This window comes from Sparus aurata, chromosome 1 (genome assembly GCF_900880675.1).
Source record: "Sparus aurata chromosome 1, fSpaAur1.1, whole genome shotgun sequence".
Taxonomy (NCBI): Eukaryota; Metazoa; Chordata; class Actinopteri; order Spariformes; family Sparidae; genus Sparus; species Sparus aurata.
This window is the reverse complement of record NC_044187.1, coordinates 5519338-5544779: the sequence shown is the minus strand read 5'-3', so window position 1 is coordinate 5544779 and position 25442 is coordinate 5519338. Positions and strand designations below refer to the sequence as shown.

General features: G+C 42.1%; 2 protein-coding genes across 14 annotated transcripts in view; both read left to right on the top strand.

Moving 5' to 3' along the window:
• The first annotated feature begins 1842 nt into the window (after positions 1–1842).
• atpv0e2 (ATPase H+ transporting V0 subunit e2) lies at positions 1843–12518 on the top strand. The gene is made up of 4 exons (XM_030427522.1): positions 1843–2066; positions 3217–3264; positions 5127–5225; positions 8883–12518. Exons 1-3 carry the CDS (start codon positions 1963–1965, stop codon positions 5218–5220), a joined length of 246 nt encoding a protein of 81 aa, XP_030283382.1. The 5' UTR covers positions 1843–1962; the 3' UTR covers positions 5221–5225; positions 8883–12518.
• A 165-nt stretch (positions 12519–12683) lies between these two features.
• LOC115587270 (CREB3 regulatory factor-like) overlaps positions 12684–25442 on the top strand; it is a 40507-nt gene continuing 27748 nt past the window's right edge. The window contains exons 1-3 of one of the 13 annotated variants that reach the window (XM_030427102.1): positions 12684–13028; positions 18487–18636; positions 19205–19390. The gene's annotated coding sequence lies outside the window, so the exon portion shown is untranslated. The other 12 variants (XM_030427013.1, XM_030427112.1, XM_030427021.1 and 9 more) reach the window with 12 other exon arrangements.

Below are 25442 nucleotides of genomic sequence, written 5' to 3'. Positions count from 1 at the left end.
TAATAATAACAATAATAATAATCTTTATTGATTTAGTACCTTTCTTAACAAGGTTACAAGGTGTTTATACAATCAAATAAAATACAATAATGCACGGATGAGTTAAAAGGTAAAAAAAACAAAACAACATAATGCTAAAAAACTATGTACTTTGGTATGAAGTGGTATTTATGAGAGGGAAAATCTAGACTGCTTGAACACTTCCTTAATTCCAATCATCTTAAATTAATGTGTCAGTTCAAATGCAGGTGAACTACATGCAAAAATCTTAAATATGTCTACAGATAATCATACAACTAAAAATAATATAAGATGTTAACTTTTTTAGAATCAATTAACAGTTTCCTTTTGAAGGAAATCTAAGAAATCCTTTTCAGCTCTACACGACTGTTTCATTACTTTCTCTCTTGTCTTGTCTCTGTTTTTTTACCATGAGGGAAAAATCAACCAGTCTCACGCAGAAAGGCGAAATATCCTGAGAACAACAGGCTGTAAGCCATCTGGTATTTCCTGATAGGGTTGACCTACTTAAAAGTGGAAAGCTACGGTCTCTGTGCTGGATGGAATGAATATTTGCGGGTACAGATAAAACCATCAAGAATTGTAGGAAACTGCAGCAGGAATGCAGACAACACCTTCGTCCACTGGGTGGTATTACTGCACTGACTTTTGTTGTAAATGTTAATACCCGCATCAGATCGTTTTGTTCAATCATATTGTGATGGAGTGTTGCAGTTTAAAGTTTAGTGGCCCTGCTTTTTAGTTTGCTTGTTCTTTTCTCCAAATACATCCACATACTTTCACATATTTCACCCATTTAATAGCCTATTACCAGGTGCTATGAATGGGTGGGGAATGCTCCATTATGCAAAGTGTACTTGGTTCCTGCAGATATCAGATTCCTGCAGGAAATAGCAAGAGCAATGCAACAAAACTGCAGAGGAAAAAAATTGGCTGTTAATTGAAATCATCTGGTTTAAATTTAGTTTTGGATGACCTTCTAGCTACTGCTGGGTATCAACAATTTGAAATATAATACTTGTTTAAATGTTAAGACTATAATGCCACAAAGCACTTCATGCAGCTTCAAAAGCTGATACTTACTTACTTTAAATGGTAAGCAGTACCTGTATATTTTTAACATAAATCATATCTTAGTTGTATTATCAGTCATTTCTGGCTCACACACTGTAGTTTGCTTAACAATTAAAATATTATTTATAAGGCTTGCATTTTGATTTCACACACCTACATATTAGGCCTTGTAACAATAAATGACTGTAGCCAGAGTATAATAAATTAAGACATATAGTAAGATACTATATTAATAAGAATTAAACAGAAAAGGAGGAATAAACTAATGTTAGAATTTCTATCTACAAGAATATATCATAATATTATATTCTCTCTCTTGATACATGTATATGAACTATATATGCTGTATGACTCTTCATAAAACAGCTATTTCTTAATTAATTTGTTTGGTTTATTTGTATTATTAGAGTTGTTAGCAGATATAAACCAGTAGTTGATGTATTTACTGCTGACAAATAAGAGGAAAAAACAAAAAACAAAGAAGAGATGATGATTAAAAGATTAATATTAGGACTGTTAAAGTTATCAAGTAAAAGACTGATTTAAATACTATGAATGTTTTGATTTTCATGTATTTTTCTCTTGTTTTTAGGATTAGGATGAAAAAAGAAAAACACACTTGTCTGCAGTCGGCTGGCACAAACACCCGTCCAATCCCTCTGCCTGTAATCCTGATAGACGGACAGCTGAACCAATCATAAGCCGCTGTCGCTACGCTCTGGGCCAATCATGTGTCGCGTTGGCTGAGCTGGGCGGGAACATTGCGGAAGCTACGGGGAAGACTCGGCGGCCATTGATGCGCTTTATCTCCAGAGGACACACCGACATTAAATCGTCTGTTCCTGCTGTTTCCCGCCGACTGAAGCCATGGTGTCTCACTCGCTCGCCCTGCCGATGATCTGCTTCACCACGTTATGGGGGCTGGTGGGGGTCGTGGCTCCGTTTCTAGTGCCCAAAGGACCCAACCGGGGGTAGGTGGTCGAGCTGCCCGTTAACGTTAATTGGCTGCAATTAACGGCGACTATTCTCCGTTTCTTTTACATTTCAGACACTCACATTCCCACTCACACACCAGGCTTCTTCATATTAGTCAAATTCAGTTTGTACATCGGACTCAGCTGCATAGTGTCGTTGTAAATACACGAGCTCATGTGATGGAGGCCCAGCATCCTCACCACCCATCACACCACTCATCCATCCATCCATCATCCCTCCATCCCTCACTGTAGTAAGGTTAAAGGGTCAGTTCAACAGTGAATAAGCAGGAAAAGATCATGATGGTGAATAATTTGAAAACAGTTGTGGTGGTGTTTGATTTTAATGTTGGTAAAATGTCTTGTCTGTGTGATGCTGAGGCCATCAGAGTGGATCCCAGGCTGGGAAACTAGCTACAAAATACAGGTTGAATTGGGTTTATAGATTTATATTATATATCAGAAATGCTTCAGCAGTGTCCAAGTGGACCAGTTCGACTTTTTCCCGTTTTGCCGGAAAACCTCCTCAACATGATAGAGCAAATCATAGAGGGAAATGTTATTTTATCTCACTGCATTGATCTTATTGTATATGGGAACAGGCTGTGCAATTTCATATTGAGATAATGATTAATACGTGTTCTGATATGGTACGTTTTTTGTAAGCTGAACTAACCAGACAGAAAATCTAAGTTTGGGGGTTTAAAAAACAGCTGAGAAGTCAAGAAAAAGTTTTCTAAATGCAGTATTTTTAAAACTGAACTTCAGCAGAACGAATCCCAGACGCGTCACTTCAGCGTCTTTGTTGACTTCCTCGAACGAAAGTTTTTAAGACATCCTGTCAGCTTCACTTACAGACGTCCAGAGAACGTCTTGTGGTTTTTATGACAGCTCAGTTTCACTACATGCAGCAGAACCTGCAGGATGGAATCAAGTATATCACGATATTGTCCTACCCAGATATCACGATAGACGATGTTCTCTCCCGTTACCTCCTTCGTCTTCTTCTTCTTCTCCTGCTTCTTCAGTGTGAAGCTGCTGTCATTTATGAAAATACTAATAATGTTACATGGAGGAGATATGATTGATATTAACATTGAGCTATGAGGAAGGAAGTTCATAATTGTAACTCTGTTTTCTTTCACAGTGTGATTGTCACCAGTCTCATCCTCACAGCGGTCTGCTGTTACTTATTGTAAGTACAAAATCTAATATTTCTTCTTCTTCTGTCTCCTTCTTCATCTTCTTCTTCTCCTTCTCCTTCTTCTTCTTCTTCTCCTTCTCCTTCTTCTTCTTCTGTCTCCTTCATCTTCTTCTTCTCCTTCTTCTCCTTCTTCTTCTTCTTCTCCTTCTCCTTCTTCTTCTTCTTCTCCTTCTCCTTCTTCTTCTTCTTCTTCTGTCTCCTTCTTATGTCTCCTCCTTCCTCTTCCGTCTCCTTCTTCTTCTTCTTCTTCTGTCTCCTTCTTCTTCTTCTTGTTCTCATTCTTCTTCTCCCCCTTCGTCTTCAGTCTCCTCCTTCTTCTTCTTCTGTCTCCTTCTTCATCTTCTTCTTCTCCTCCTTCTTCTTCTGTCTCCTTCTTCTTCTTCTTTGGTGTGAAGCTGCTGTCACATGCATGTTGATGAGACTCTTCTATATCGACATTCTGCTTTAAATAAACCTGCGTGATGAACCTTTATGTGTTGTAGGCTGACATTTAAAGACGTTGCGGGTGCTTGTGGTGAGGCCGTTGTGTCCTCTGGTAAACTTCCTGTACTTACAAACTCTGCCTCAGGCACTTTTCAGTTATTTGTTTGTGTAGAAATGAGAAATGAAGATCAAAAGAATATGAAAAGGTTTTAAAAAGGCAGTGAAAGTAGAATTTAAAAAAAGATAACAACATGAGACGGAGAGCTCAGAAAACAATCATCACGAGTTTCTTCCACGTGAAGATGCATGAGGAAGACGAGGGCGAGACAGAAGAGTTACTCCAGTATTAAACATCCTGGAGGATCTGAAACAGTTCTAACAGGTGGTGCATTCAGATCTGGTCACATAACAAGTGGACCTTAAAAGCGACTTGAATCTAAATACACTGAAACAACATGTTAGTCAGAGGCTTACAGAGACTGTATCAGCCTGACAGGCTCAAGGCCGAACAACCAGCAGCTCTGCCACTCCGACTGAAACAACCGGAGAGAGCTGGCGACAGATCTGGACAGCGAGGGCAAGATAAATATTATACTTATGGAGCACCAGAGTATACACAAGGGTTTTTTTAAGCTTTTGTGGTAAAAAAATATCACTTAGGTCTGACTTCAGAAGACAGAAACACCCAGTCAGAACACAGGGGTTTCAGTGTTCCCATCATCCTAAATTAACGTGGAAGAAAACAAATGTTAGTGACGTTTTTTTTGGCGAGGGTGACCGTGCAGATAAAGGTGATGAAGAAACAGAGTGCGAGGAGAAGATGATCATTTCCACCACAAGAGGGAGCTGCAGATCCGTCAGGGAGAGACCGTCTCCTCACCAATAAACTGAAACCACAGACCAAAGCAGATGCCTCAAACTTTAAAAAGTCAGCATTGTTTTGTCTTCAGTTTAAAAACGATGTACGTAGTTACAAGTTTGAGGATGCAGAAGAATAAAGAAGAAACACGTCATCGAGTTGAAATTCGGTCAAACAGCTTCTTTGCGTTCGTCTGCATGAAGTGTTGTTATGTGAGAACTGGCAGGTCATTAAGAAAACGTCACTGCATCCAGGTCAGCTGGCAGGTTGTTACACATATTGTTATCGTGTCAATGCCGCGGACAGTCATGTTGGATTAATAGTGTAATGAAATCCTGACTGCTTTAGTTGGTGAAAGCTGGACTTGTTTCAGCGCTGGCGCTCTCTCTCGTGTCCGTCGCCTCTTTGTTACTAAGCTGTTTCCTGCTCACTGTTTTTACAGTGATGCTGTTGGATCGCCTAAAAGCCCCAGAATTAAAAAAAAAAGCTATGAAGAGATGTATTATTGTTCTGTAACTGTGCCTGTGTTGATGATCCTCACCCTCCCTCTCTCTCTTCTGTCTTCACTCAGTTGGTTGATAGCCATTCTGGCCCAGACCAACCCTCTGTTCGGCCCCCAGCTGAAGAACGAAACTATATGGTACCTGCGCTACTTCTGGGAGTAAACGAGGTGAGCAGAACATTCACCGTTTGTCTGGATCCACTAGAAACTGCTGTAGATATACTGTAGCTACTGAACATGTAGTGAATACAGTACTGTAAGTAAAATACACAAATATCTCGTCATATCGGTTCTGAATATTTGAAAGGATTACGGTACTTATTGTCCACGTGATCTATCCTCTCCGACAGCGACATTCGAGGAGTGTTCGACTTCTCGTCGCTTGTCTCATTCGCTCCGTTGTTTTAAGGTGCTAAAGCTCATTAAAGGTGTCGAGCGTGACGGGTTTTCGGTTGACAAGAGAACAGCAGGGGTTCTGTTTGGAAAAACAAACACATATTGCAAATGAACAAGGACAGGGAAAGGATATGAGCGTCTTCTTTGGTGAAAGAAGACGCTACAGAGCAGTGCTGACACAACAAGTGAAGGACCAACATGCTGAACTCTGTAAAGACTTTTTAGGTGGCTTCCTCTCAGAGCTAACAGGCCTGAGGAGTCACAGAAGAGTTTCCTTTGATGGGAAAATACACAGAAGTCCACAAGTCTTCATGCCCTCAATGTTGTGTACATTTTTATACTTTGTTACTATATTGAAGTTATAAAACAGTTCTGTGAGGACACTGCACGTAAAGCTCGACGGTGGCTGCAGCGTCCCGGATCTTTAGCAACAATTTTGACTCCAGGAGCCGAATATTTCACAGATTTATCATGAAAAATGAAAAGTTACAGCATCGATCCTCTCTCGCTCTTGCTTCACAGACTAATTAACTGTATCTGAGAACCATACGCCGTCACCCCAGATTCGATTCGATTCCGATTATTGAAGTCTCGATTCGATTACAAATCGATTTTCGATTATTAACGATTATTAATCTTCCATTTAACATCAGTCAGCTGCTGAATTATTTTACTTCTGTTTTGAGTAACACCTCACAGCACCTTCAATATTGTATAGTGTAACTGTAATATCAAAATTATTATTTGTAGTGTAAATGTAGTTTCACTGTTAAAAGAAAGCTGCCAAGCTCAGCAGCCGGACTCATGTTAGAAGCATTGTCGGTGACGAGAACCAGGGCGTGTTTCTCTATTCCCCACTCGTCTGCCATTGCTTTGAGAAACTCACACTTATTTGCGCTTGTGTGGCTATCATCCATAGCTCTCGTCTGAAGTACGTAGGACATTAGCTTCCATTAACTGCTGACATGATGAGCTGTAACCGTCACGTATGAGACTGTAGCTCTGGATGTCCAGGCATCGCAGGTTATTGCTACCCTGTGAGCAGAGTTGAGGGACTCTTCGCACGGAAAGGCTTTGTCTCCTTGTAAAGATTTGGAATCAATTTAAGTGTGAAAAATCTCTGGGATGGAATAACATATCTTGGCTCCAGACTGTGGACCATGTAGCGGAAGCCAGTAAGAGGAGGACTCCAGTTTGTATTACTATTTAAAAGAAATAAAATAAAATGTTTAAAGTAGATCTTTGGAAATGTAATAATCGATTCATAATCGTCAGTATTATAATTGCGATTAATCAATTACCGATTTTTTTCACCACCTAATAAAAATCATACTTAAGTATAAACGTCATTTACACCAGGGTTCGTACGGGTGCTTGAAATCCTTGAAAGTGCTTGAATTTCAATGTTGTGTTTTCAAGGCCTGAAAAGTGCTTGGATTTTAGTTTAAGTGCTTGAAAGTGCTTGAAATTATAACTCTGTCTTTCACAAAATTGGGATCAGACTGGATAATTAATTTCTCAAGTTTTTGCTATTATGAAACAGAATTTTAGATGTTTACAGCATAACACAATTTACATAATTGTGATAAGAAAAAATCATGAGTATATATATTGCTGTAGATATGTATTTTACCCCAGCAAAAAGGTGCTGGAAAATCTTGAAAATGACCCTTAAAAGTGCTTGAAAAGTGCGTAAATGTGTACGAACCCTGTTACACACACACACACACACACACACACACACACACACAGGACCTCCACTAAATCCTGAATGTCATGACTTAATCAAAGGCCTGTAATCTGAATTATACTAAATTAAGAGAACCACACTTTGTAAAGCTCACCATATATAAATTAAGCTCATCAAATGCTGCCACTTTCTGCACATTTCACCATGTTTGAGGATAAATGTATATGATATCCAGATGAAAGGTCTAATTATGCCTTTTATGACGAGTGTCTGACTAAATTATTGCTCATCACAGCTTTACTGCTCTTTGGTGTTATGTCAGTTTCTATAAATATTCACAGAGCAGCAAGAATAAACAAAAGGAGACTAAATAGTGAGAGGAAACATGGAGGGATTTGAAAGAGAATGAGAACATTATACGTTTGTATATTTGCTCCTCTGCTGGCGTCTTTGTGCCAACACTTTCTGATCCTTGGAGCTGTGTGCTGTACTTTGCGTATTTGCAAATTAAAAACCTCTTCATCTTCCTCTCTCAGAACTGCAGAGAGAGAGAGGGAAAAAAAAATCCCTGCCACTAAACTGCCTGCGGTGACAGAAGTGGCATTCAGGCCTGAATATTTATCAACTGCATGAAATAAATGAGCTGGGTGAAATGCAAAAAAAATGACACTTTGATTATTTTTCAAAGGCGCGCTGGCTCCGAGACGCTGGTGCTTCTGGACCGCACGGTGCTCGAACGTACTGCGATGTGCTGCGTCTCGCTTCGACCCCGCTTTGATTTTCCTTCCAGATACCGATTCTGATACCTGAACATTGTGTTGACATCATGTCTGTTTGTTTAGATCTGCTGTAAACTGCAGAGAACCAATAAAAAACAACAAAAAAACAAAATGCAGATTTGACAAACATGTGAGTCGACCGATCGGGGTTGCCAGGTCTGTGGTTTTCCCGGGGAAATGGGCTACATTTGAAGTGCCACATGTTGTATTTGATTGCCTGCAGGTTAGGTTGACTTATTTTTCATGCAGATACGGTACGTCAAGCCACATGTACACATTCAGCAAGCAAACAAGTTAACAACCAGCCAGATAGTTTCTCTTTTTCCTCTCTGAGGGGGTTCAGCTTCTGCAATTTAAACCGGTAAACTAAGATGATTCAGTAAATACACAACCTTATGACAGTAACACACTATCACTATTAGTTGAAATAAAGTAAATAATAACAATGCATAGACAGCCAATGTACACATGTATTTACTTCAAGGATATGATTAAAGTATGTGATGTTGTACTACAGGACCACAAAGATGAAATACGTTTGCTTTTTATAATCAGAAAGGAAAGAGTGAAGAGAAATCAGAAAAGACGAGGCACGTGGTTTGTTCTCGCATCGGTGTTCACAAAACTATATTTTATTCATGAAAATATGCCTAACATGAGACCATTTAAAGCTTCATCATGTTACTTTTCTACCTTAAAAGAACATCTTTTAAATCATTTAGCAAATTATGCAAATGTGCGACATGGTGACAAGAGTCAGGAGTGAGGGCGGGACGACTGACGAGGCGTTTCAGGAGCAGTGTTTCTGTGGGACAGAGGAGCTTCTGTTGCTGCAGACTTTGACCTTTTTTGACTTTGAAGATCTTTCACAGGCACGAGGAGGAAAATGAAAATGCATAACAGGGATCCTTCAAGATAAAAGTGCTTGTTGTGAAAGCTGTTGTTTGTCTTGTGTTCCAGGTGTGTGTGCTGCGACACCTCTCACCCTTCCTGTCCTGTGGTCGGCTGGACTTTATTTCAACGTAACTCCTGACTGTCAAAACATTCCCACGCACACAAACACACAATCTGAAGAATCGATAAGACAACAAACTGTCAGTTTTTTTGGGGGGGGGAATATATTAGGAGTATGTACAGTAGAGTTTGATAAGCTACATGTTGGTTCTGACCCGGTACAAACACACACACACAGTTTTAAGTTACTGTTCCTGATGACAGGTCTGTTAGGAGTAGATCTTCCATCTCTGAAATGTGCAATCCTTAGATATTTTTAGTTCGTTCTGTGTTTGTTTACATTTTTTGGGGGTTTTGCTGCCATCAGGGAACATGAATTTATTTAAAGGGCGGGGAAAAAAAAAAAAAGGCATTTTTATTTATTTGGCCTGCGGCGCTGATGTAAGCAAACTGTAATTACCTCAGTGTCCGCGGGGTCTTGTTATATAACTGTTATAATCTGTGATGTAATGGTGTGTGTGTGTGTGTGAGCGTGAGTGTGTAAGTGTGTGTGAAGAGTTCATTACTGTGAGTGCTTGGACCGCGGCCATGAGAATCTCCCGAAAAACCGTAAAAAGTGAAGAGCGATTCCCTCCCACTTCAGACCTCTTCAGCATGAAACTCCCTCCCACATCCCCCCCCTCCTCCTCCCCCGCCTCCCTCGCTCTGCACCGCGGAGGTCCTCGTTGCCATGGTGATCTCATCGCTCAATTCAGTCCATTTCCACTCGACCCCCTTTTGATGAAATCCTGCCCATTCTCGCCAGCTTGTGTACAGACGTACTGTAGGTCGCACTGTAGGGACGCGTAGTATTCGATTGAAGCTGCTGATGATTTTCACTATCTGGACGTTTGATTCGCCTCCAAAACGTCCTCTTCCAGTATTTCTTCCTTTAAATCAGCCTTTTAAACTAGAGTGACACCAAACTCCTCCATTTACACTGCAGCTGATTCATTCTTCCAGGGTTAGAGGCTCTTTGAGGCAGAGTGATCCCTCATGTCTTTGCAGTAGCAGATGAAAAGAGGACATTTAACATGAGAAAATTACATTTTCCAGACATTTTTAATGGCTGTAATCTGTTAGAAACCCTGGAAAGAGTCGTCTAAGTGATGTCTATCTCTGCCTATTTAATGAAAGGCAGATCACAGTGCAGGAAACCCTGGTTTGAAGTTCGTTGTTTATTTGGCTGATTTACCGTGGAGGAAAAAAAAAGTTTCAGGAAATGATGAAGACGTTGGCTTCAAAAATCCCCAAAATGCTGTAAATGAATCTTCCTAACCTGACGCTCCAGATGGTTCATTAACACAGAACCATCTGGGATGGAACGGCTAGAAACTTTTTTGGAAAAGGGGCAGACACTTTCAGAAAAAAAAAATACTTGGCAGGTGGTTGGACGAACCATCTGTCGGTCACTTCAACCAATCAGAGCAACGGTGGAGGAGCGTTACCACCAGTGGAACCAGTTGCGAAAGTCAAACTCAGTCAGCTGAAAGTGGAGCGGAAACATTTCTCCATCAGGAAAAACCTTCAGCTGCATTCTTTGCTCGTCTGTCAAAGAGATGAGCTCTGATGTAACTGATGCTACAGCGGCTACGCTACGTCTCTCACCTGGATCAATGGCACAACTCAACCTAGCTTCCAGTTTACCCAGTGGCCACTCGCAGTACTGCAGCTAAGACCTCCCCAGTGGCCCATATTGTTTTTACCTCTGTAAAACAGTCGGCAGGACCAGTTGAACTGATAAACGAGGTCATTTATGACTGTCTATAATGAATGGTGGCCTCAAATTTGTAAAACCAGAGCGAAGGAAAGCCAGCCAGAAGCAAACACAGGCGAGCAATTCTCACTGGCCATCAGTATCTACGTATCGATAGCCGGTTGTCACATCTAAGTGTTGCTGCCAGTCATTCCGCACTACTCTGGTTTAACGAGATGGATGTGAAATCGCGTGATCTTGCAAATCCAAACAGTACCGCCGTGTTGGCGAGGTCAATCCGTACACATGCATTTGAGTATGGCACGAGCGACCCACTGGAAAAAATGAAGTCACTTAGAGGTCAACGGGTCAAAGTTATTTCCGTCGTCTGGTCCGCTGCAGCTGGTCACCCGCTAATAGTCGACAATATACTGCCGTCTTGGCGGCGCGAGCCAGCTTGAAACAGTCTGTGGGCAGAGAGACAGTATGGTTATGTGATACAGTGTTCATGATCAGAGGAAGTCGCCAACACCAACAAACAGTGTGGTTGTTCTTGGCTACGTACGTACATCCGCATACCAGCATTTACTCAGTTCCTTCTCCAGCAGTTAGGCTTACGTAACCTCAGCAGAACGGTTGCCCGTTTTATTATTTTCAACATGTATTTTTAAACATTTTCCGTGACTAAGATGCTGGTGTGTCTCACCTGCCTCTTCCCGATGCTTTAAGAGTCTGAGCTGCCAGCCACCACCATAACTACGCCTTCCCCCTCTCCACTCCCCCATCTCCAACCCCCACCCTCCCTTCCTTAACACCATCCCTAACCCCCCCCCCCCCCCCCCGTCCTCTTCCTCCTCTCTAAAACCACTTTGCTTCAGCCAAAAAGAATCAAAATCAATATACAGCTACTTTTTAGAAAGACCAAATTGCGTTGTATCTTTTCCCCCAGCCCTCTTCGGTAGTTGTGGTGGTGGCGTGCGCTGTACAGGCAGTTACAGTGCGATCACACCTGAGCGCACACACGAAAAAAAAAGGAAAGTATGGCTGTCCTCGCCAGAATGCTGGTATTTAGTTTCTCTCTGTGGCGTTCCAAGTGAACCAGAGTCTGTAAACACAAGTCACAGTTATTTTGGAGTTTGGTCACCTGACAAGCTTCCAGCTCAGAGATGAATTTGCTGGTAGGGAGTCAAAACAAATCCTGTAACTTCAGCTCGGTGGTGTGTTCAGGTCCCTGTTGTTCATGCCAGCTGAGAGGAAAAAGCTGAATACGAGCATCAGTCCAGACTGCGGTTTGCTCTCACTTCATCGTCTTCTGTCAGGCTTTTCCAGCCATTAGCTTTGCGTACCCATAAACCCTTGTGTTTTGGGTAAGTTTCCATCTATGTCCGTTATCCCTCGATCCCACTCGTGATGAAAATGTGCTACACTTAGCTCGCAAACAGGACAGAAGTAACATTCTCGGTGTCGGTGAATCATCGGACAACAACAAACGGCATCGCTTTCACCCGGCCGAACAAACTGAACCAAAGTAGTAAAACATTTCACACTTTTCATTAAACCCCTCCACACGACACCGGCTCCGAACCGGCTCCTACAAATGTCACATTCTTCGCTTTTTCTTCTCCTTTTTCTTTTTTATACTTGTGAATCTGTTCAGTTCCTTTTTAACTGGCTGCTGTCTATCTGTTAAATATTCTTGGCAACCTAAATGGAGATAGAGATGGGTTTTTGTGTGTGTGTGTGTGTGTATGTGAAGAGTCACCATGGTTACATAAATCTTCTTAATGGCATATCTGATTGTTGGAGGAAATGAGATCCTACATGTGACCTTGTGTTAGTGTGAAGTAAATGCTTCTTTGTGAGCGATGTTGTGTGTGAAACACCTAATAAAGAAGATATATGTCTAATGCTCTCTTGACATTATTAACATTCCTCCTGAAAGCAGTAATGCCGTGTCCATTGTGAATGAAGTGTGCACACACATACACACAAGCTGGATTCTCGGCGTGACTCAGCTCCTCACATATCTCAACCTTTTACTCGCATCGCACAAGGATACGACAACACACCCGACACAAACACAAGCGTCACCACGGTCCCAGAACGACCTTCCTGCCGCACGTGTGCCGCTGAAAATAATGAGGCGGTTTGTTCAAGTTACCTTGGCGATCAAGGACGAGGATGACTCTCACACAAGATTCTCACAGTGACAAGGAGGCGTGCACACTTGATTCACACGTAATCATTTCAGTCACTCCATCAGGTGCAGGTATTCTGCTGCGAGAAAGGACCTGAAAATACACCGCTGCACAGAGAACGAGGAATCAGTAAGGAGCTACAGGAAGATGTTCCCGTAGATAATTGTACTTATTTCTGGATGTGAAGCACAGAGAGGTCGGAGAGTCGGAGACTGAAAGGTAGGCTACATTTACCTACTTGTGAAATAAGATAATTGTCTTTGAAAGGATGAAACTGACGATGGGTGTTGCAGGAGGGGAGCTGATAACTGGGGCAGATTGTCATCAATATATCTGACTGTTCACATGACGAAACAAAACCAGGATTCAGTGTTTCATGTAGAATTTGTTATCAAGGCTGAAAGAATTAACGCCGTCTTCTGACACGAGGTCCTCACTGAAACTCTGAGCTGCATTTATATTAGAACAGATCTCCTCACAGCTGAAGAATGAAAATCTTCTGAAGGAAAATTGTGCAGTTCTTCTCTGAGATACAGACGGATGATGGAAACTGGTATCAAATATTTAAGATTGATACACTGTCAGGACAAAGTACTTTAAATCGGGCCCAGTTGCAAAGCTCCAGTTCTGGACTAGTTCCGGTCCAACTTGCGCCACCAACAGGCGAGAAAGTAAGAACAACAAGGCAGAACAACAGAAGTAGAGCTGCTGATGTTCGCTGTCTAAAGTCAAACAAAGTCATAGCTGCTTCCATTTAGACACTTTGGCCAACTGCAGGTCGATATTCTCCTTCTGAACTGCTTTTCAGACGGTCGAGTAGCTATTTGTGTTTGACGTCCTTTATTCCACGTAATAAACCTGCAAAACTAAAGTCGTTAGCTTCACTCACTTTGTATGAAAAGTTGATTTTGGAGTCTCTTTTCCAACTCTGACACTTTGGGATGGTAGGACCTGACGTAGGCCGCCGTCCTAAAGCATCTGTTTTCACCACTTTGGGAACATTAACTGAAGTACTGCACTCCAGTACACATACCAGGTATTTGTAGTTTGCTGGCATTATTTCTATTATGTGCTACTTTGTACTTCCCCTCCACTACAAGTTTAGTTACCCAAGCTTCAGTCACTGGTTACTTTTTAGATTTTATTTTATTATCTTAAAACACTGATACCAGCAATATAAAAAAAAATTATTTAATACCATTTTGGATTATTGCAAATATATGTACGATTTACTTTCATTTTGACTGCCGATACCGAAGTACATTTAACTTATTTCTAGGGTTGTCAAACGATTCATTTTTTAAATCCATTTTGTCCATAGTTAACTCGCGATTAATCGCAATTTTTTTGGCACATTTTTTTCTGTTCTAAATGTACCTTAATGTATTTTTTTCATGTTCTTAATACTTTTAACAACATAAGAAATGGCAAATATGCTTGCTTTATGAAAATGTTTATTCAACACTTCAAATCATGCAGGAAAATAAAAGGCTCAAAAGATATCCCCTCACCCTAAATGGGATCAAAACATGGTGATGTCTGCTTTTGGCGAGGGGGCGGTGGGCTCTCTGCATCTGCAAATGATATTTGAGACTCGACGTACTTCAGTGGTAACTCATTTCATGTCGACAGTACGTGCAGATAACTTTTGTCCTATCGACAGAACCATCTGGCAGTGTTTTGAAAGTGAATTTGCCGTTCATAAGTCCTTTCTCCATTTACTTTCACTTTCGCTTTTCAGCCCACCGTTTTTTTCCCGAACGCCAACCCTGCTTCTTCTTCTTCATATTCCCTTTCTTATTCTTCTGCCACCCTCTGGATCAAGACTACAGGTGCCATCTACGGCCGTAAATCAATGTGCATTGTGCAATACCATGTGCAATGTGCATGCGCATTTCTTTTCTTTTTTTTTAATACCGAGCGTTAATCACGCGTTAAAAAAGTTAACGGCGTTAAGAGGATGTTGCGTTAACGTGTTATTAACGCGTTAACTTTGACAGCCCTGCTTATTTCACTTTAACTTCTACTTTTCGGATGATATCTTTACTTTTACTCAACTATGATTTTTGGGTGCTTTGTCAAAAATGTATATCATGGGTGGTTATAAATCAACATATCAGGTTTGTTATCTAACAGTTGGGTTCAGACGTGTTCACAGTGAGCACTTTGGTTCAGTTGTCTGAATGAGTGTTGTTGTAATACCGCTACCAGCCACCGGTGGCAGCACTGAGCACAACGCAGCTGAGAAGAACTCCAGCCGGCAAACGAGGAAGACATTACCCGCCATCTTGAAATTTTTACCGTCAACATTATGACCCTCAGTTTTTCAAAGTAACGCGTGTGTGTTTCTGTCGTTTCACTAACTTAATGTCGACTATTATTTATTTTCCTCATTCTCGATTGAATAACTTCTGAGCGCTGAGTATCTGAAAAAGGACAGACAGCACAACAGGCTCATATAAGCTAACGTCGCTAACCAGCATGACGAGTCCTCACCTTACCTCATTTTTAATCAGTGATTTTAATGGTATTAAATAAACACTTTAAGATAAAAATTATCAGAGTGCTCGGCAACATTAAGTGAATGTAACCAGCAGCTGTTGAATAAAGCTCGGAAACAAAACAGATAAAAATATTCCCGTGATGTCCCAGCAGCAGTTTTATGATTACGTTTTAAGCAATGTATCTTATTTTCTTTCCACCCAAGAGGACGAGCATTTATCTATAATTCACAGCTGTAAATAAATGAGTGGCGGTGCCGCGCCGCCGTCTCATTATGGATGCAGATTAATGAGTAAACAAACCGTTGTAATCTATGTGACATTTAGAAAAAAAAGCAGCAGCGTTGTGTGACAGAGTGACTGGTGTCACATCTGAGAAACAAAGATAAAGCAGGACGCTGATGTATTCACTCAGCTCAGAGCGGCATCGTCCTTTAAGTATGATGTATCCATGCGTTGGCCTACATTTCTGTTGCAACAGCTGAAAGCCAAATTAATACACATTATTTAAGGACACACACACACACACACACACACACACACACACACACACACAGCCTACAGGCCTACACATATGGGTTTTAACTGACAGATGCAGACAAACACAGACACCCCACAGCTTATCCTCTGTAATATTCATAAACTGTGGCTTAATGTGTTCGTGTACCATGACAACCTACTTTCCTCCAACAGGATGTACACATTTAACAATCCCTATGCGAACAGCTACACGAGCTGGCCTAAATAACAGCAGCGGTTGTTCCTGTTCGTCACAAAGGAGCCACTGAAAGCCTGTTAATGCATATTTGATTTCTACATACAGACAGAAACAATATGAATATGAAGTGGAGCGTAGGCGGATATTTACGTGTTGAAAAAAACCCGTGATAATACATTAGCCGAAATCATTTGGTTACTAAAGGACTGTGTCAAAGAAAAACAAAGAGAAAACAGTTAAGAAATGAACTTTAAAAGCTTAGAGGCAGATATAACGTCACTGGAACAACTGTGAGTAACAACACCGAGTGAGGAGGCAAATAGGACTTCATATTATAATGATGAAAAATGAAGCCTGAGTGATTTTTGGTGCCAATGCTGACACCGATACTGGGGAGTAAAAAAGGTCTGGTATCAATATTGGTTGATATATACATCAGCCTCCCTCCCAGCTCATCCATTACAGCTGCTGACAAAGCTGCTGTAATCTGTTGTCTACACCCCTAGTGTTTTTGTTAGCCGAACACAGTCGAGTTAGCCACAAAACATTTGATATAATGTTTGTAATAAAATACAACGTCCAGTAAAATTTTCAGAATGAAGCTTTCCACCAAACAGCTCAGTTATTATGACATTTTCTGACTTTACAATGAAATATATAAATAATAAAATCAATAAATAAAATAGAATAAAATATAATCAAATAATCAAAATTATATAAAAATGAAAGTATAATCTGAATAAAAATACAATGAAATAAATACATTTAAGTAGAAAATAGTGAATAAATAAATAAATTAAGTGGATAATATATATATGTATATATATATATATATATATATATATATATATATATACACAATCAAATGAGTAGATTAAGTAAATTAAACAAATAAACCTAATCTAATCTGAATAAAAATATAATCAAAAAAATAAATGATAAATTGATAAAGTAGAATTCAATAGACATGGACAGTTAAAACTGAGAACAGGTGTTTCTATTATTTTGTCCAGCCCTTTTTTATGAATGAGAACATAATATTGGTGTAAAAGTTGTCGTTCAGTTCCACAGCGAGTCTCCAGCGGTGAGAGCGGTTGTACAGCGGTTGTAAAGCGGTTGTTGAGTTGTCGTTAGCCCGCTGTGGAGGCGGCCTGCCGGGCTCTGCTCCTCCGCTCAGGACCTCCGTGAGGAGCTGAAGCGACTCCAGCGGGGCTCCGCTCTGAAGCTGCCCGGGGCCCTGCTGGGGTCAGCGGGTTCGCTGCCCCACTCCTCCCGGTGTCCTTAAAGACGGGTCGCCTGACCCCGCCCCTCTGACGCGCTGTGTCGTCACACAAACCATATCCGTTTTCACAGCTCCGGTTCGAATCACGCTAACGGCAGTGAGCAGGAAACAAACCGGAAACACAGGACGGGGCTTTTCACAATAAATGTTACACAGATCAAAGAAAACACAATTCTGTTTTATGAATGTTTGAAAATTAGAAAATATTATCACATCATAACTTACAAAAGCCTATTTGTTATTGCTATCATTCTTTTCGCAGACATTATTTAATCTTTTCTTACTGCTTTTTTACTTTTATTTCTGAATTTAATTGATATATTTTGTGCTGCTGCTATTTTTACTATTGTGGGACTAATAAAGGTTTATCTTATCTCATCTTAACTTAACTTATTTACTTACCGTCCCTTGTTCCTTTTACTGCCCATAATCTTCTCATCAGTATTAACTCTTTGATGCGATGTCGTCTTCAAATCGTCCTCTTTATGTTTTTATTCTTTTACTTATTTCTACTTTTCTTTTCTTTCTATCTTCTTTCTCTTCCCTCTCTGTATTGTTGCCTGTTTTATCACTTCTATCCCTTTATTCACTTGTAACTTTTTGTGCTTTTACATTTTCTGTCCTGCCTTCTTGTTTTCCTTCTTTGTGTCCTCGGCTGTTGACTGTTTGTTCTGTAATATTGTCTTCCTGGGTTTCCTGCTTTTAACTTGTTTGTTAAAGCACTTAGTAAAATCTGTTTTTAAAGGTAAATATATAAATAAAGTTATCATTCTTATCATCTGAATCATTATCGCCTTTGTTGCCCAAAGTAAGTCTACACACAACAAGCGACAATAGAAATACTTTAAAGACATAATACAAAAATATAAAATCTTAACATAACGTAATAATAATAATAGTAATATTGTTCAGTTTGCCGACAATTTGACCTGGATTGTGCAAGGTCGCATCAGAGATGGATATTGCAATGTATATGTATATATTATTATTAAATTATTTATTATTAAATATGTATTATTTATTATTATTAAATTATGTATTATTACATATGTATTATTTATTATTATTACATATTTATTATATTTATTTATTATTCGGCATATATTTCTTATTAAAATATGTAATCTTGTCGTCTTATATCAATGTACAACTTACATTTTTGATTTCCTTCTTCAGACTTTTATTTTGAAGGCCCCCCGCCCGCGGCCGGAAACCGTGCACGCTAATCTCTCGAGGATTGACGGGATTATCCGTGAACTCAGGTGCCCCCACCGACCCGCCGATCACAAGTGTTTTTACAGCTGACACACTTCCCACTTCGAGCAGGTCAGTCACTCACAGCTCACTTCTTCTTCTTCTTCTCTTCCTCCTTTACGCACCGTGAAACACACTCCACGACACCGGTACACAACAACAACAACAACACAACAACAACAACAACAACAACAAAGAGCACACAGCACAGCGAGCTGCGCGGACCCACGCCCTCTATCACTCTGCGCGTTGTTTTGTGTGCGTAAAAAGAAAGAAAGAAGTGGTTTGAACCCGGAGAGAGTGCTGCTGTGTTGTTGTGCGAGCCAACATGGAGGAGGAGGAGGTGGAGGAGGAGGTGGTGGAGGAGGAGGTGCAGCTGTACGAGCCGGTTAAACTTTACTAATAAATTATTTGCTTCAGACTGTTTCTGTTCTCCCACCCGCTCATCTCCCAAACGGTAGGCTCCTCTACCAATGGAGGGGAGGGAGAGACATGAGGAGGAGGAGGTGGAGGAGGAGGAGGAGGAGGAGGGGGGTGTTCAACAGTCTACAACCATATTCTCTGTCCCGTTTATCCGCCATGTAGGCCAGCTCGCTGCTGCTGCTACTACTGTAAACTAACTTCCTGCATGTGGCTGTAGGTTGAACGGGATCTTTGCGGGGCTGTGCGGGGGCCCGGCGCTGCTCGTCCTCCATGCGCGGGCTCCTCTCCTCTCCTCTCCGCGGATGGTGCGTAATAAAATCATCTGGAGAGGCCGAGGCCGACATTTTACCCCCGGTCCGGAGGAGCCTTAACTCCGAGGGGACATCCGAGGACACGCGAGAAGGTAACGCACGCCTCCCCCGGCTCTCCCTCTCCCTCTCCCCGCCTGTAGGCGCACGTACACGGTGTTTGCATGCGAGTTGAACGACTTGGGAGTTATTGATACGCTTGTAGAGAGGAGACAGGAGGCGGGCGTGAAGGCTTTTTAACAGGCTTCTATGATTTAAAAAAAAAAAAAAAAATGGCTACTTTCACACGGATTTACATCCCGGAGCGTGCGGGGCGCAGGAGAGCCGCACTCACACGCACCGTGCGGGAGGATTTACGCGTATCTGCACGTTAAAGCTGCGTTTTTTTTATCACATTTCTACGTGTGTTATATTTAATATTTGCGCACTCACAGGGAGGTAAACATCCAGCTCCACGCGTGTTTCTGTTTCTCTTTGCAAACTTTCCAGTTTTAGTGTGACAAACGCACATTTCCTTCTCTTTTCTTTTCTTTTCTCTTTTCTTTTCTTCTTCTGAGAGACTTGAACTTGTCCGGGCCTGTGCGGGTAACGTCACACCAGCAGCACCTGCAGGTGGACAAACAGCAGCCGAAACTTCTTCTGTGATTTTTTTATTTTTTTTATTTTCATTATTATTATTTTATTATTTTATGATCAACTTTAATATCTAACCGAAGTGTGAAGCAGCGTGGAGCGGAGCTGACTTCGCACCTGGACGCAGCAGGACCCGGACCGTCCCCCTTCCCCTCCCCCGGACCCTGTGAGACGTGTAGCCGATCCACATGCTGCAGAAATCGGCCGTATTAACAATTAATATTGGACATCCGGTGGCACTGCCAGCTGCGCCCCATTTTTTTTTTATTGTTGTCTTGCGCTGAAGCGATCCGTGTTGTCTCGGCTGGATACTCCGCGACGCGTGGTGGCCCGCCGCTCGCTGTGGTAGGAAATCTACGCTTTTTATGTTCTGCAAGAGTAAGAATGCGTGATTTGTGAATGTGTAGTGATAAATGTTGGTGAAGAAGAAGTGCGGGGCCATGCGGGACACACACTGCTGGCTGCCACCATGGCACCGTCTCTTCCCCGCTCAGCTCCGGCTCCGCTGCTGCTGCTGCTGCGTGTGCTGCTGTTGTTCTCTCCAGCTGTGCGGACACACGGCACCGTCATGCCCCGTCAGTTCTGCTGCTGCACTGATCGGTTCATCCGCACATTAGGTGGTGGGTTTTTTTGGTGCGGGGAGAGCGGGACGCGCACCGGGTGGACATGGAGCGAGGCGAGGCGAGGCGAGGGGCGGCAGACGGGGGGCCACTTTGGCTCTCCATCGTTCCGGGAAGCGGAGCTCCAAGGACACGGAGAGGAGAGACAGGGGGCGCATCCAGGTCGTTCAGAGTGCTCGCTCTGTTTTTCCCCCTCTTTGCTGCGATTCAAGTCTTTTTTAAAGATTTAATGAGAGGAGAATCGGAGAGATCCCAGGCGAGACGGAGCTTTTGTCCGCCGCCCAGATTTTTTGGAGCTTTAATTTGGCAAATTGGCCTCCCAGACAGCCAGACCGTCTCTCCCCCTCTCCCCCTCCTGCTCTCCCCCGTCTCCTCCTCGCTGTTTTCGGGCACACTCTCCGCCATCTCTGCCTCTTTGTGGACTCCTGTCTAATTTTACTTTTTTTTGCTCATCCACGTTCTCGTCTCTCCGTGCGTAACCTCCATCCAGCCGTCGCCGTGCTGTCCTCTAACACACAGGAAGGGTTTTATGTTTTCTCCCCCTCTCTCCTCGCTGAAAGGCCTCCAGCTGCTGAAGGTTCATTGTCTGGTCAGACTGCTCCTGCTCTATATCTGCCTCTTAGTTTGGCGCATGTTTGGATGAAAGGGATTGTGCGTTACTATCATACTTTTATTTTGAAAGTTACTATATATTTGAAAAAAAAAAAAAAACAACAAGTTTCATTGACACCATGTGGGATGAAAACAGCTGAAAGTATTGAAAGGTTATAAGAAGCTGCACACACACACACGTCACAGCACTGATATTAAAGTATAATAACTGACTTTTATAAACCTTTAATTCTTTATAATGACACAATATGACACATATACTATAATAAAGACATTATTATACACTTTAAAGATATAAAACAGCTGAAATGATGAGAAAATAAACCTGCATGTCATTTTTTTTTAAACAAAAATATCAACACTTGCTGCTTTTCTTTGTCTGATGTGATGATAAACTGAATGTCTGGATTTTAAAATGTCGGTTGGACAAAATAAGCGTTTTGAAGACATAAATTATAAGATAATATTCAGTTAAAGACCAAGAAAATACGTATGTTACGTTAGATAAAAATGCATTTAAATCCTCTGCTCCAATGAGCTGCAGCAAGTTTACAGGGTCCTTTTTTATAACAAGCGTTTTCTAAAGAATTATTCCTCCGGCACTCAAACAGGAAGTTCAAACTCATGAAATAATGACGTGTTAACCGACTAGTCGACCAATCACACGGCTCCTCCTCTTCCGGTTTCACTCGTGGGACCTTTTTTCTTCAGAAACACACGAGACATTCGCTTCTGTTACGCTGTTTGTCAATTTGAAAGATGGTTTTGAAAGTCAAGAAAATCTCTGTCGGTCGTCACGATGTTGAAGAATCATTACGTTTCTTTTTTGAGAAATTGCTCGGTATTCGTCACCAGGACCAAAATGGCCGCCACCGAGGTGCAAATCACAGTAAATGTTACCACAGTGACGGCTGCAGCGATGCCAAAGAAAGGACAGTGTCGGGTTTCTGTGCCAGCTACCGCACAGGACCGGTTCTACAGGGATTCTGTTTGTGGTTGTTCTGAGCGGTAAACAAGATAACGTCACTCACACGACCGTTGTTTAACCTCTCTGACTGCCTGCGTTCACAGTCTTAAACTTGATCACCTTTTATGACAAACTCCAACATAATTTTTTGGCTAATTCGCTTCTCGGTTCTGCGGTCAGCAGAAGAGCAGGACTTCACCTCTCCAGGGCTGGAAAAAGACCAGAGCTGCTGTGAGACTTGGATGGTAATTAAATGTCCGTTACGTAAGAAAGGAAAAGTAACTTAGTGTCATGAGCAGAGTGCAATATAGGAACCGCAGTCTCAGCACACGGAGAATGTTGGCACACTTGTTTGTGTTGTCGCCATGTATTTGCTGTCGTTGTTACGTAAGCCTCAGTTGTGTTGGCATCCTCTGTGGCGGCGGAGTCTTGTTTACAGAGGTCCAAATGGATCATTGGCTGGACGTAAAGCCAGCGCTTATTGGCGGTTATTGGCCCAGAGTGGTTTGAGGTAAAGCAATTTCCTTTTTGTTGCTTTTTCTGTGAACTCTTTGTCTGCGGAGATTGTGTTTATGAGCACGGAGACTTTGGACCGAGCCTATGTTGGACCAACACACAGTAAACGATCGCTGGATTTGTTATTGCCACTATACGAGCCGGAGCGTGAACAAATATGAATAAGAGCCTGTGAGCTGAGGTCAGGTTTCACTGTGTCAACTCACCTTAAATTCCTGGAAGAGCAGCGCGGTCAGAAAACAGATTGAAGGAGGCGGTGGAGCGTTTTTACGTCACTGAGGTGAATGTTTACATGCATGAGGACCTTTTTTTTTTAGATTATTATCATGCTGCCTGAGGAAACAAACTGTCACGATCGAGGCCTGAACAAGCTGAACCGTCCTACAAGGAAGGCACTGACATAGAAATGTACATAATCTTAATCCTCGTGCCAACACACGGCGCTGTGTATCTGAACCACTCCGGCTCGTAGCTCTGCTGCTGGAGCTCCGTGATAAAGACGTGTATACCTCGTACGTTTGCGAGGCTCGCCGGGTTTTATTACGTTTCTTCCACCAGTTTGTTATCTACTTCAAAACACTGCATGCGTCTGATAAGTGTTTGTGTACACAGCATGATGGTAGCTGGCCTGCCCTCTGTGCCAAATACCAGTTTTCCATGCGGCGTGCCAAGGCAGTGTCACAACCGCCCAGCCAATCCTCATTTCCTCATTCTTGTGTGCCGGAGGTCAATCCACAGAGAGCGTATTATGGTATTGTTCTTGAGTCAATGAACCCGGGTCGGTGTGAGCCGCCTTCTCCTGGTTTTTCCTCCAGGTACTGAACAGTAGGTCTGCATTGTTCCCTCAGTGTGTGTGTGTGTGTGTGTGTGTGTGTGTGTGTCAGCGTTGCTCGGTGTTTCATCATGTCCCCGTCTGAAAGGAGCTCGGTTTGATCAGTCGTTTGCACTGTGGCCTCCTCGCTAATGGAGAATCGGGAGTTTTGGTTACACAAACATTAACTGACGCAGGCAGGCAGAAGAAGATCCCATTGGTGGAGTTTAACCGTATTGGGTGGAGTCGAAGGAGCAGTTTCTTTAGAGGGCAAGTTTAGCTAAATGAAAAAGGACACGACTGGAAATGTTCCGTATTTTTCCCCCTTTTGTCGAACCCAACAGTAGTAGAAGGCCGCAGCCGGAGAAATCTCTCTGTGCCGAAGAAAACTGAGACACACGGTTGCAATGGTGGCATGATCACACACACACACACACACACACACACACACACACTCACAGTCACTCGGTGCCTGAACCAAACGAGCGCTGCAGGGAGGGACGTATTGTTGTTGGCCAACCCGGAAGTCAGCGCCGCCCCGGTTCCCTTTGACAAAAAGCCAGTGGAATTTTTTTAATTTTCTTTTTCGATTCTGGATTATCAGAGAAAATAAGCTCCGGCTGGCGAAACACAAGTTTACGACGCTTACACAATTTTGTCCTGCGGGATAATCTCCACAGATGATCTCCACTTTTGTGATTTTGTAAATGCAATCGTCACAAGTAAAAAAATAAAAAATAAAAAAAAGGAAAAAGCTGAGCTGTTGTTGTTGCATGACTTCCTCGTCATCACCACTTAGCTTCCAATAGACTACACATGCTTTAGTGAACGTTGCTCCGTCTACAAGTTGGAAAGTTTGAGTTCAAATTGTTTGCAAGATGAGTTGTGACGACGTTATATGTGCCCGGCAAGCTCCGTCGTCTCAGTTAGCCTGTTAGCAACCGCCTTCTGCAACTGTTGCTTCTGTCACGTAGTAAATAAAACAGCACAGTTATAATGTCAAAAAAACGACAAAGACAGAGATGCATGTTGAGTTACTTGGAGGATTTGTGCTACAAAACCGAAGCATCGTCAGCGTACATGCACATTTTCTTCTAAGCATTCACACGTATGAGCAACGTTTAAAATGTAGTTAAACTAATGTGATGTTGTTATTCCAGGATCTGTTGTGATGGTGCAACTGGTTTGTTTTTGGGGCCAAATTGTTGCACATGATTCAGACATCCGATGATATTTTTGGCCATGATAAAGGGTTAAAGTGCAGAACCACACCACACTAAAAGCTGACTCATGCTGTCCAGGGTTGACTTGATAGATAGCGGGAGTGACAAAGTCTTGAGAGGTGGATAAACACACCGTTGGGGTTTGGACTTTACGCAGGGTTAATTGTTTTATAAGAAAAAGATAAAACGGCAGCAGGTTTGTTTGTTTGTTCAAAACTGTGCGGCGAAGAAGGAAGGGAAGGTTTGAACTTCTCTTTTTTTGTTCATTTACAGCCGTGGCAGTCAAGATGGAAGCTAATGCTCAGTTAGCTTCCAGTTAGCCTCCGGTTAGCCTCCGGTTAGCTGGCTGAGGCTGATGTTTGGCCTTGAGTTGCTCCTCCCAGTGAGGTTTAACTTAAACAGTGACATAATGTTTGCCTCTGAGAAATGCTTGAACTCCGATCTGTTTTTTTTTATCTCCGTCCTCCCTCCTCCTCTGTCCGGCTCACTCATTGTTCCTTCATTTCCTGCACAGGTTGTGTCATTTTTAACCCAAAAAACGACCAAAGTTTGTCTTTTCTGTCGCAGCTCGCGATAACACACGGTACCGAAGTGACAAACGCTGGTCAGTAATTATCCACATATTCATCTACAGATGTTACACGAACACTTTGCTTCACTAGACAGTAAAGAAATTCAACTTTTATCCGACGGATAAAAAGCTCCTGCGTTTGCTATTTTAACTGCCGATGCTTGGCAGGTCTTTCTCAGGAAGTGATACGTCCT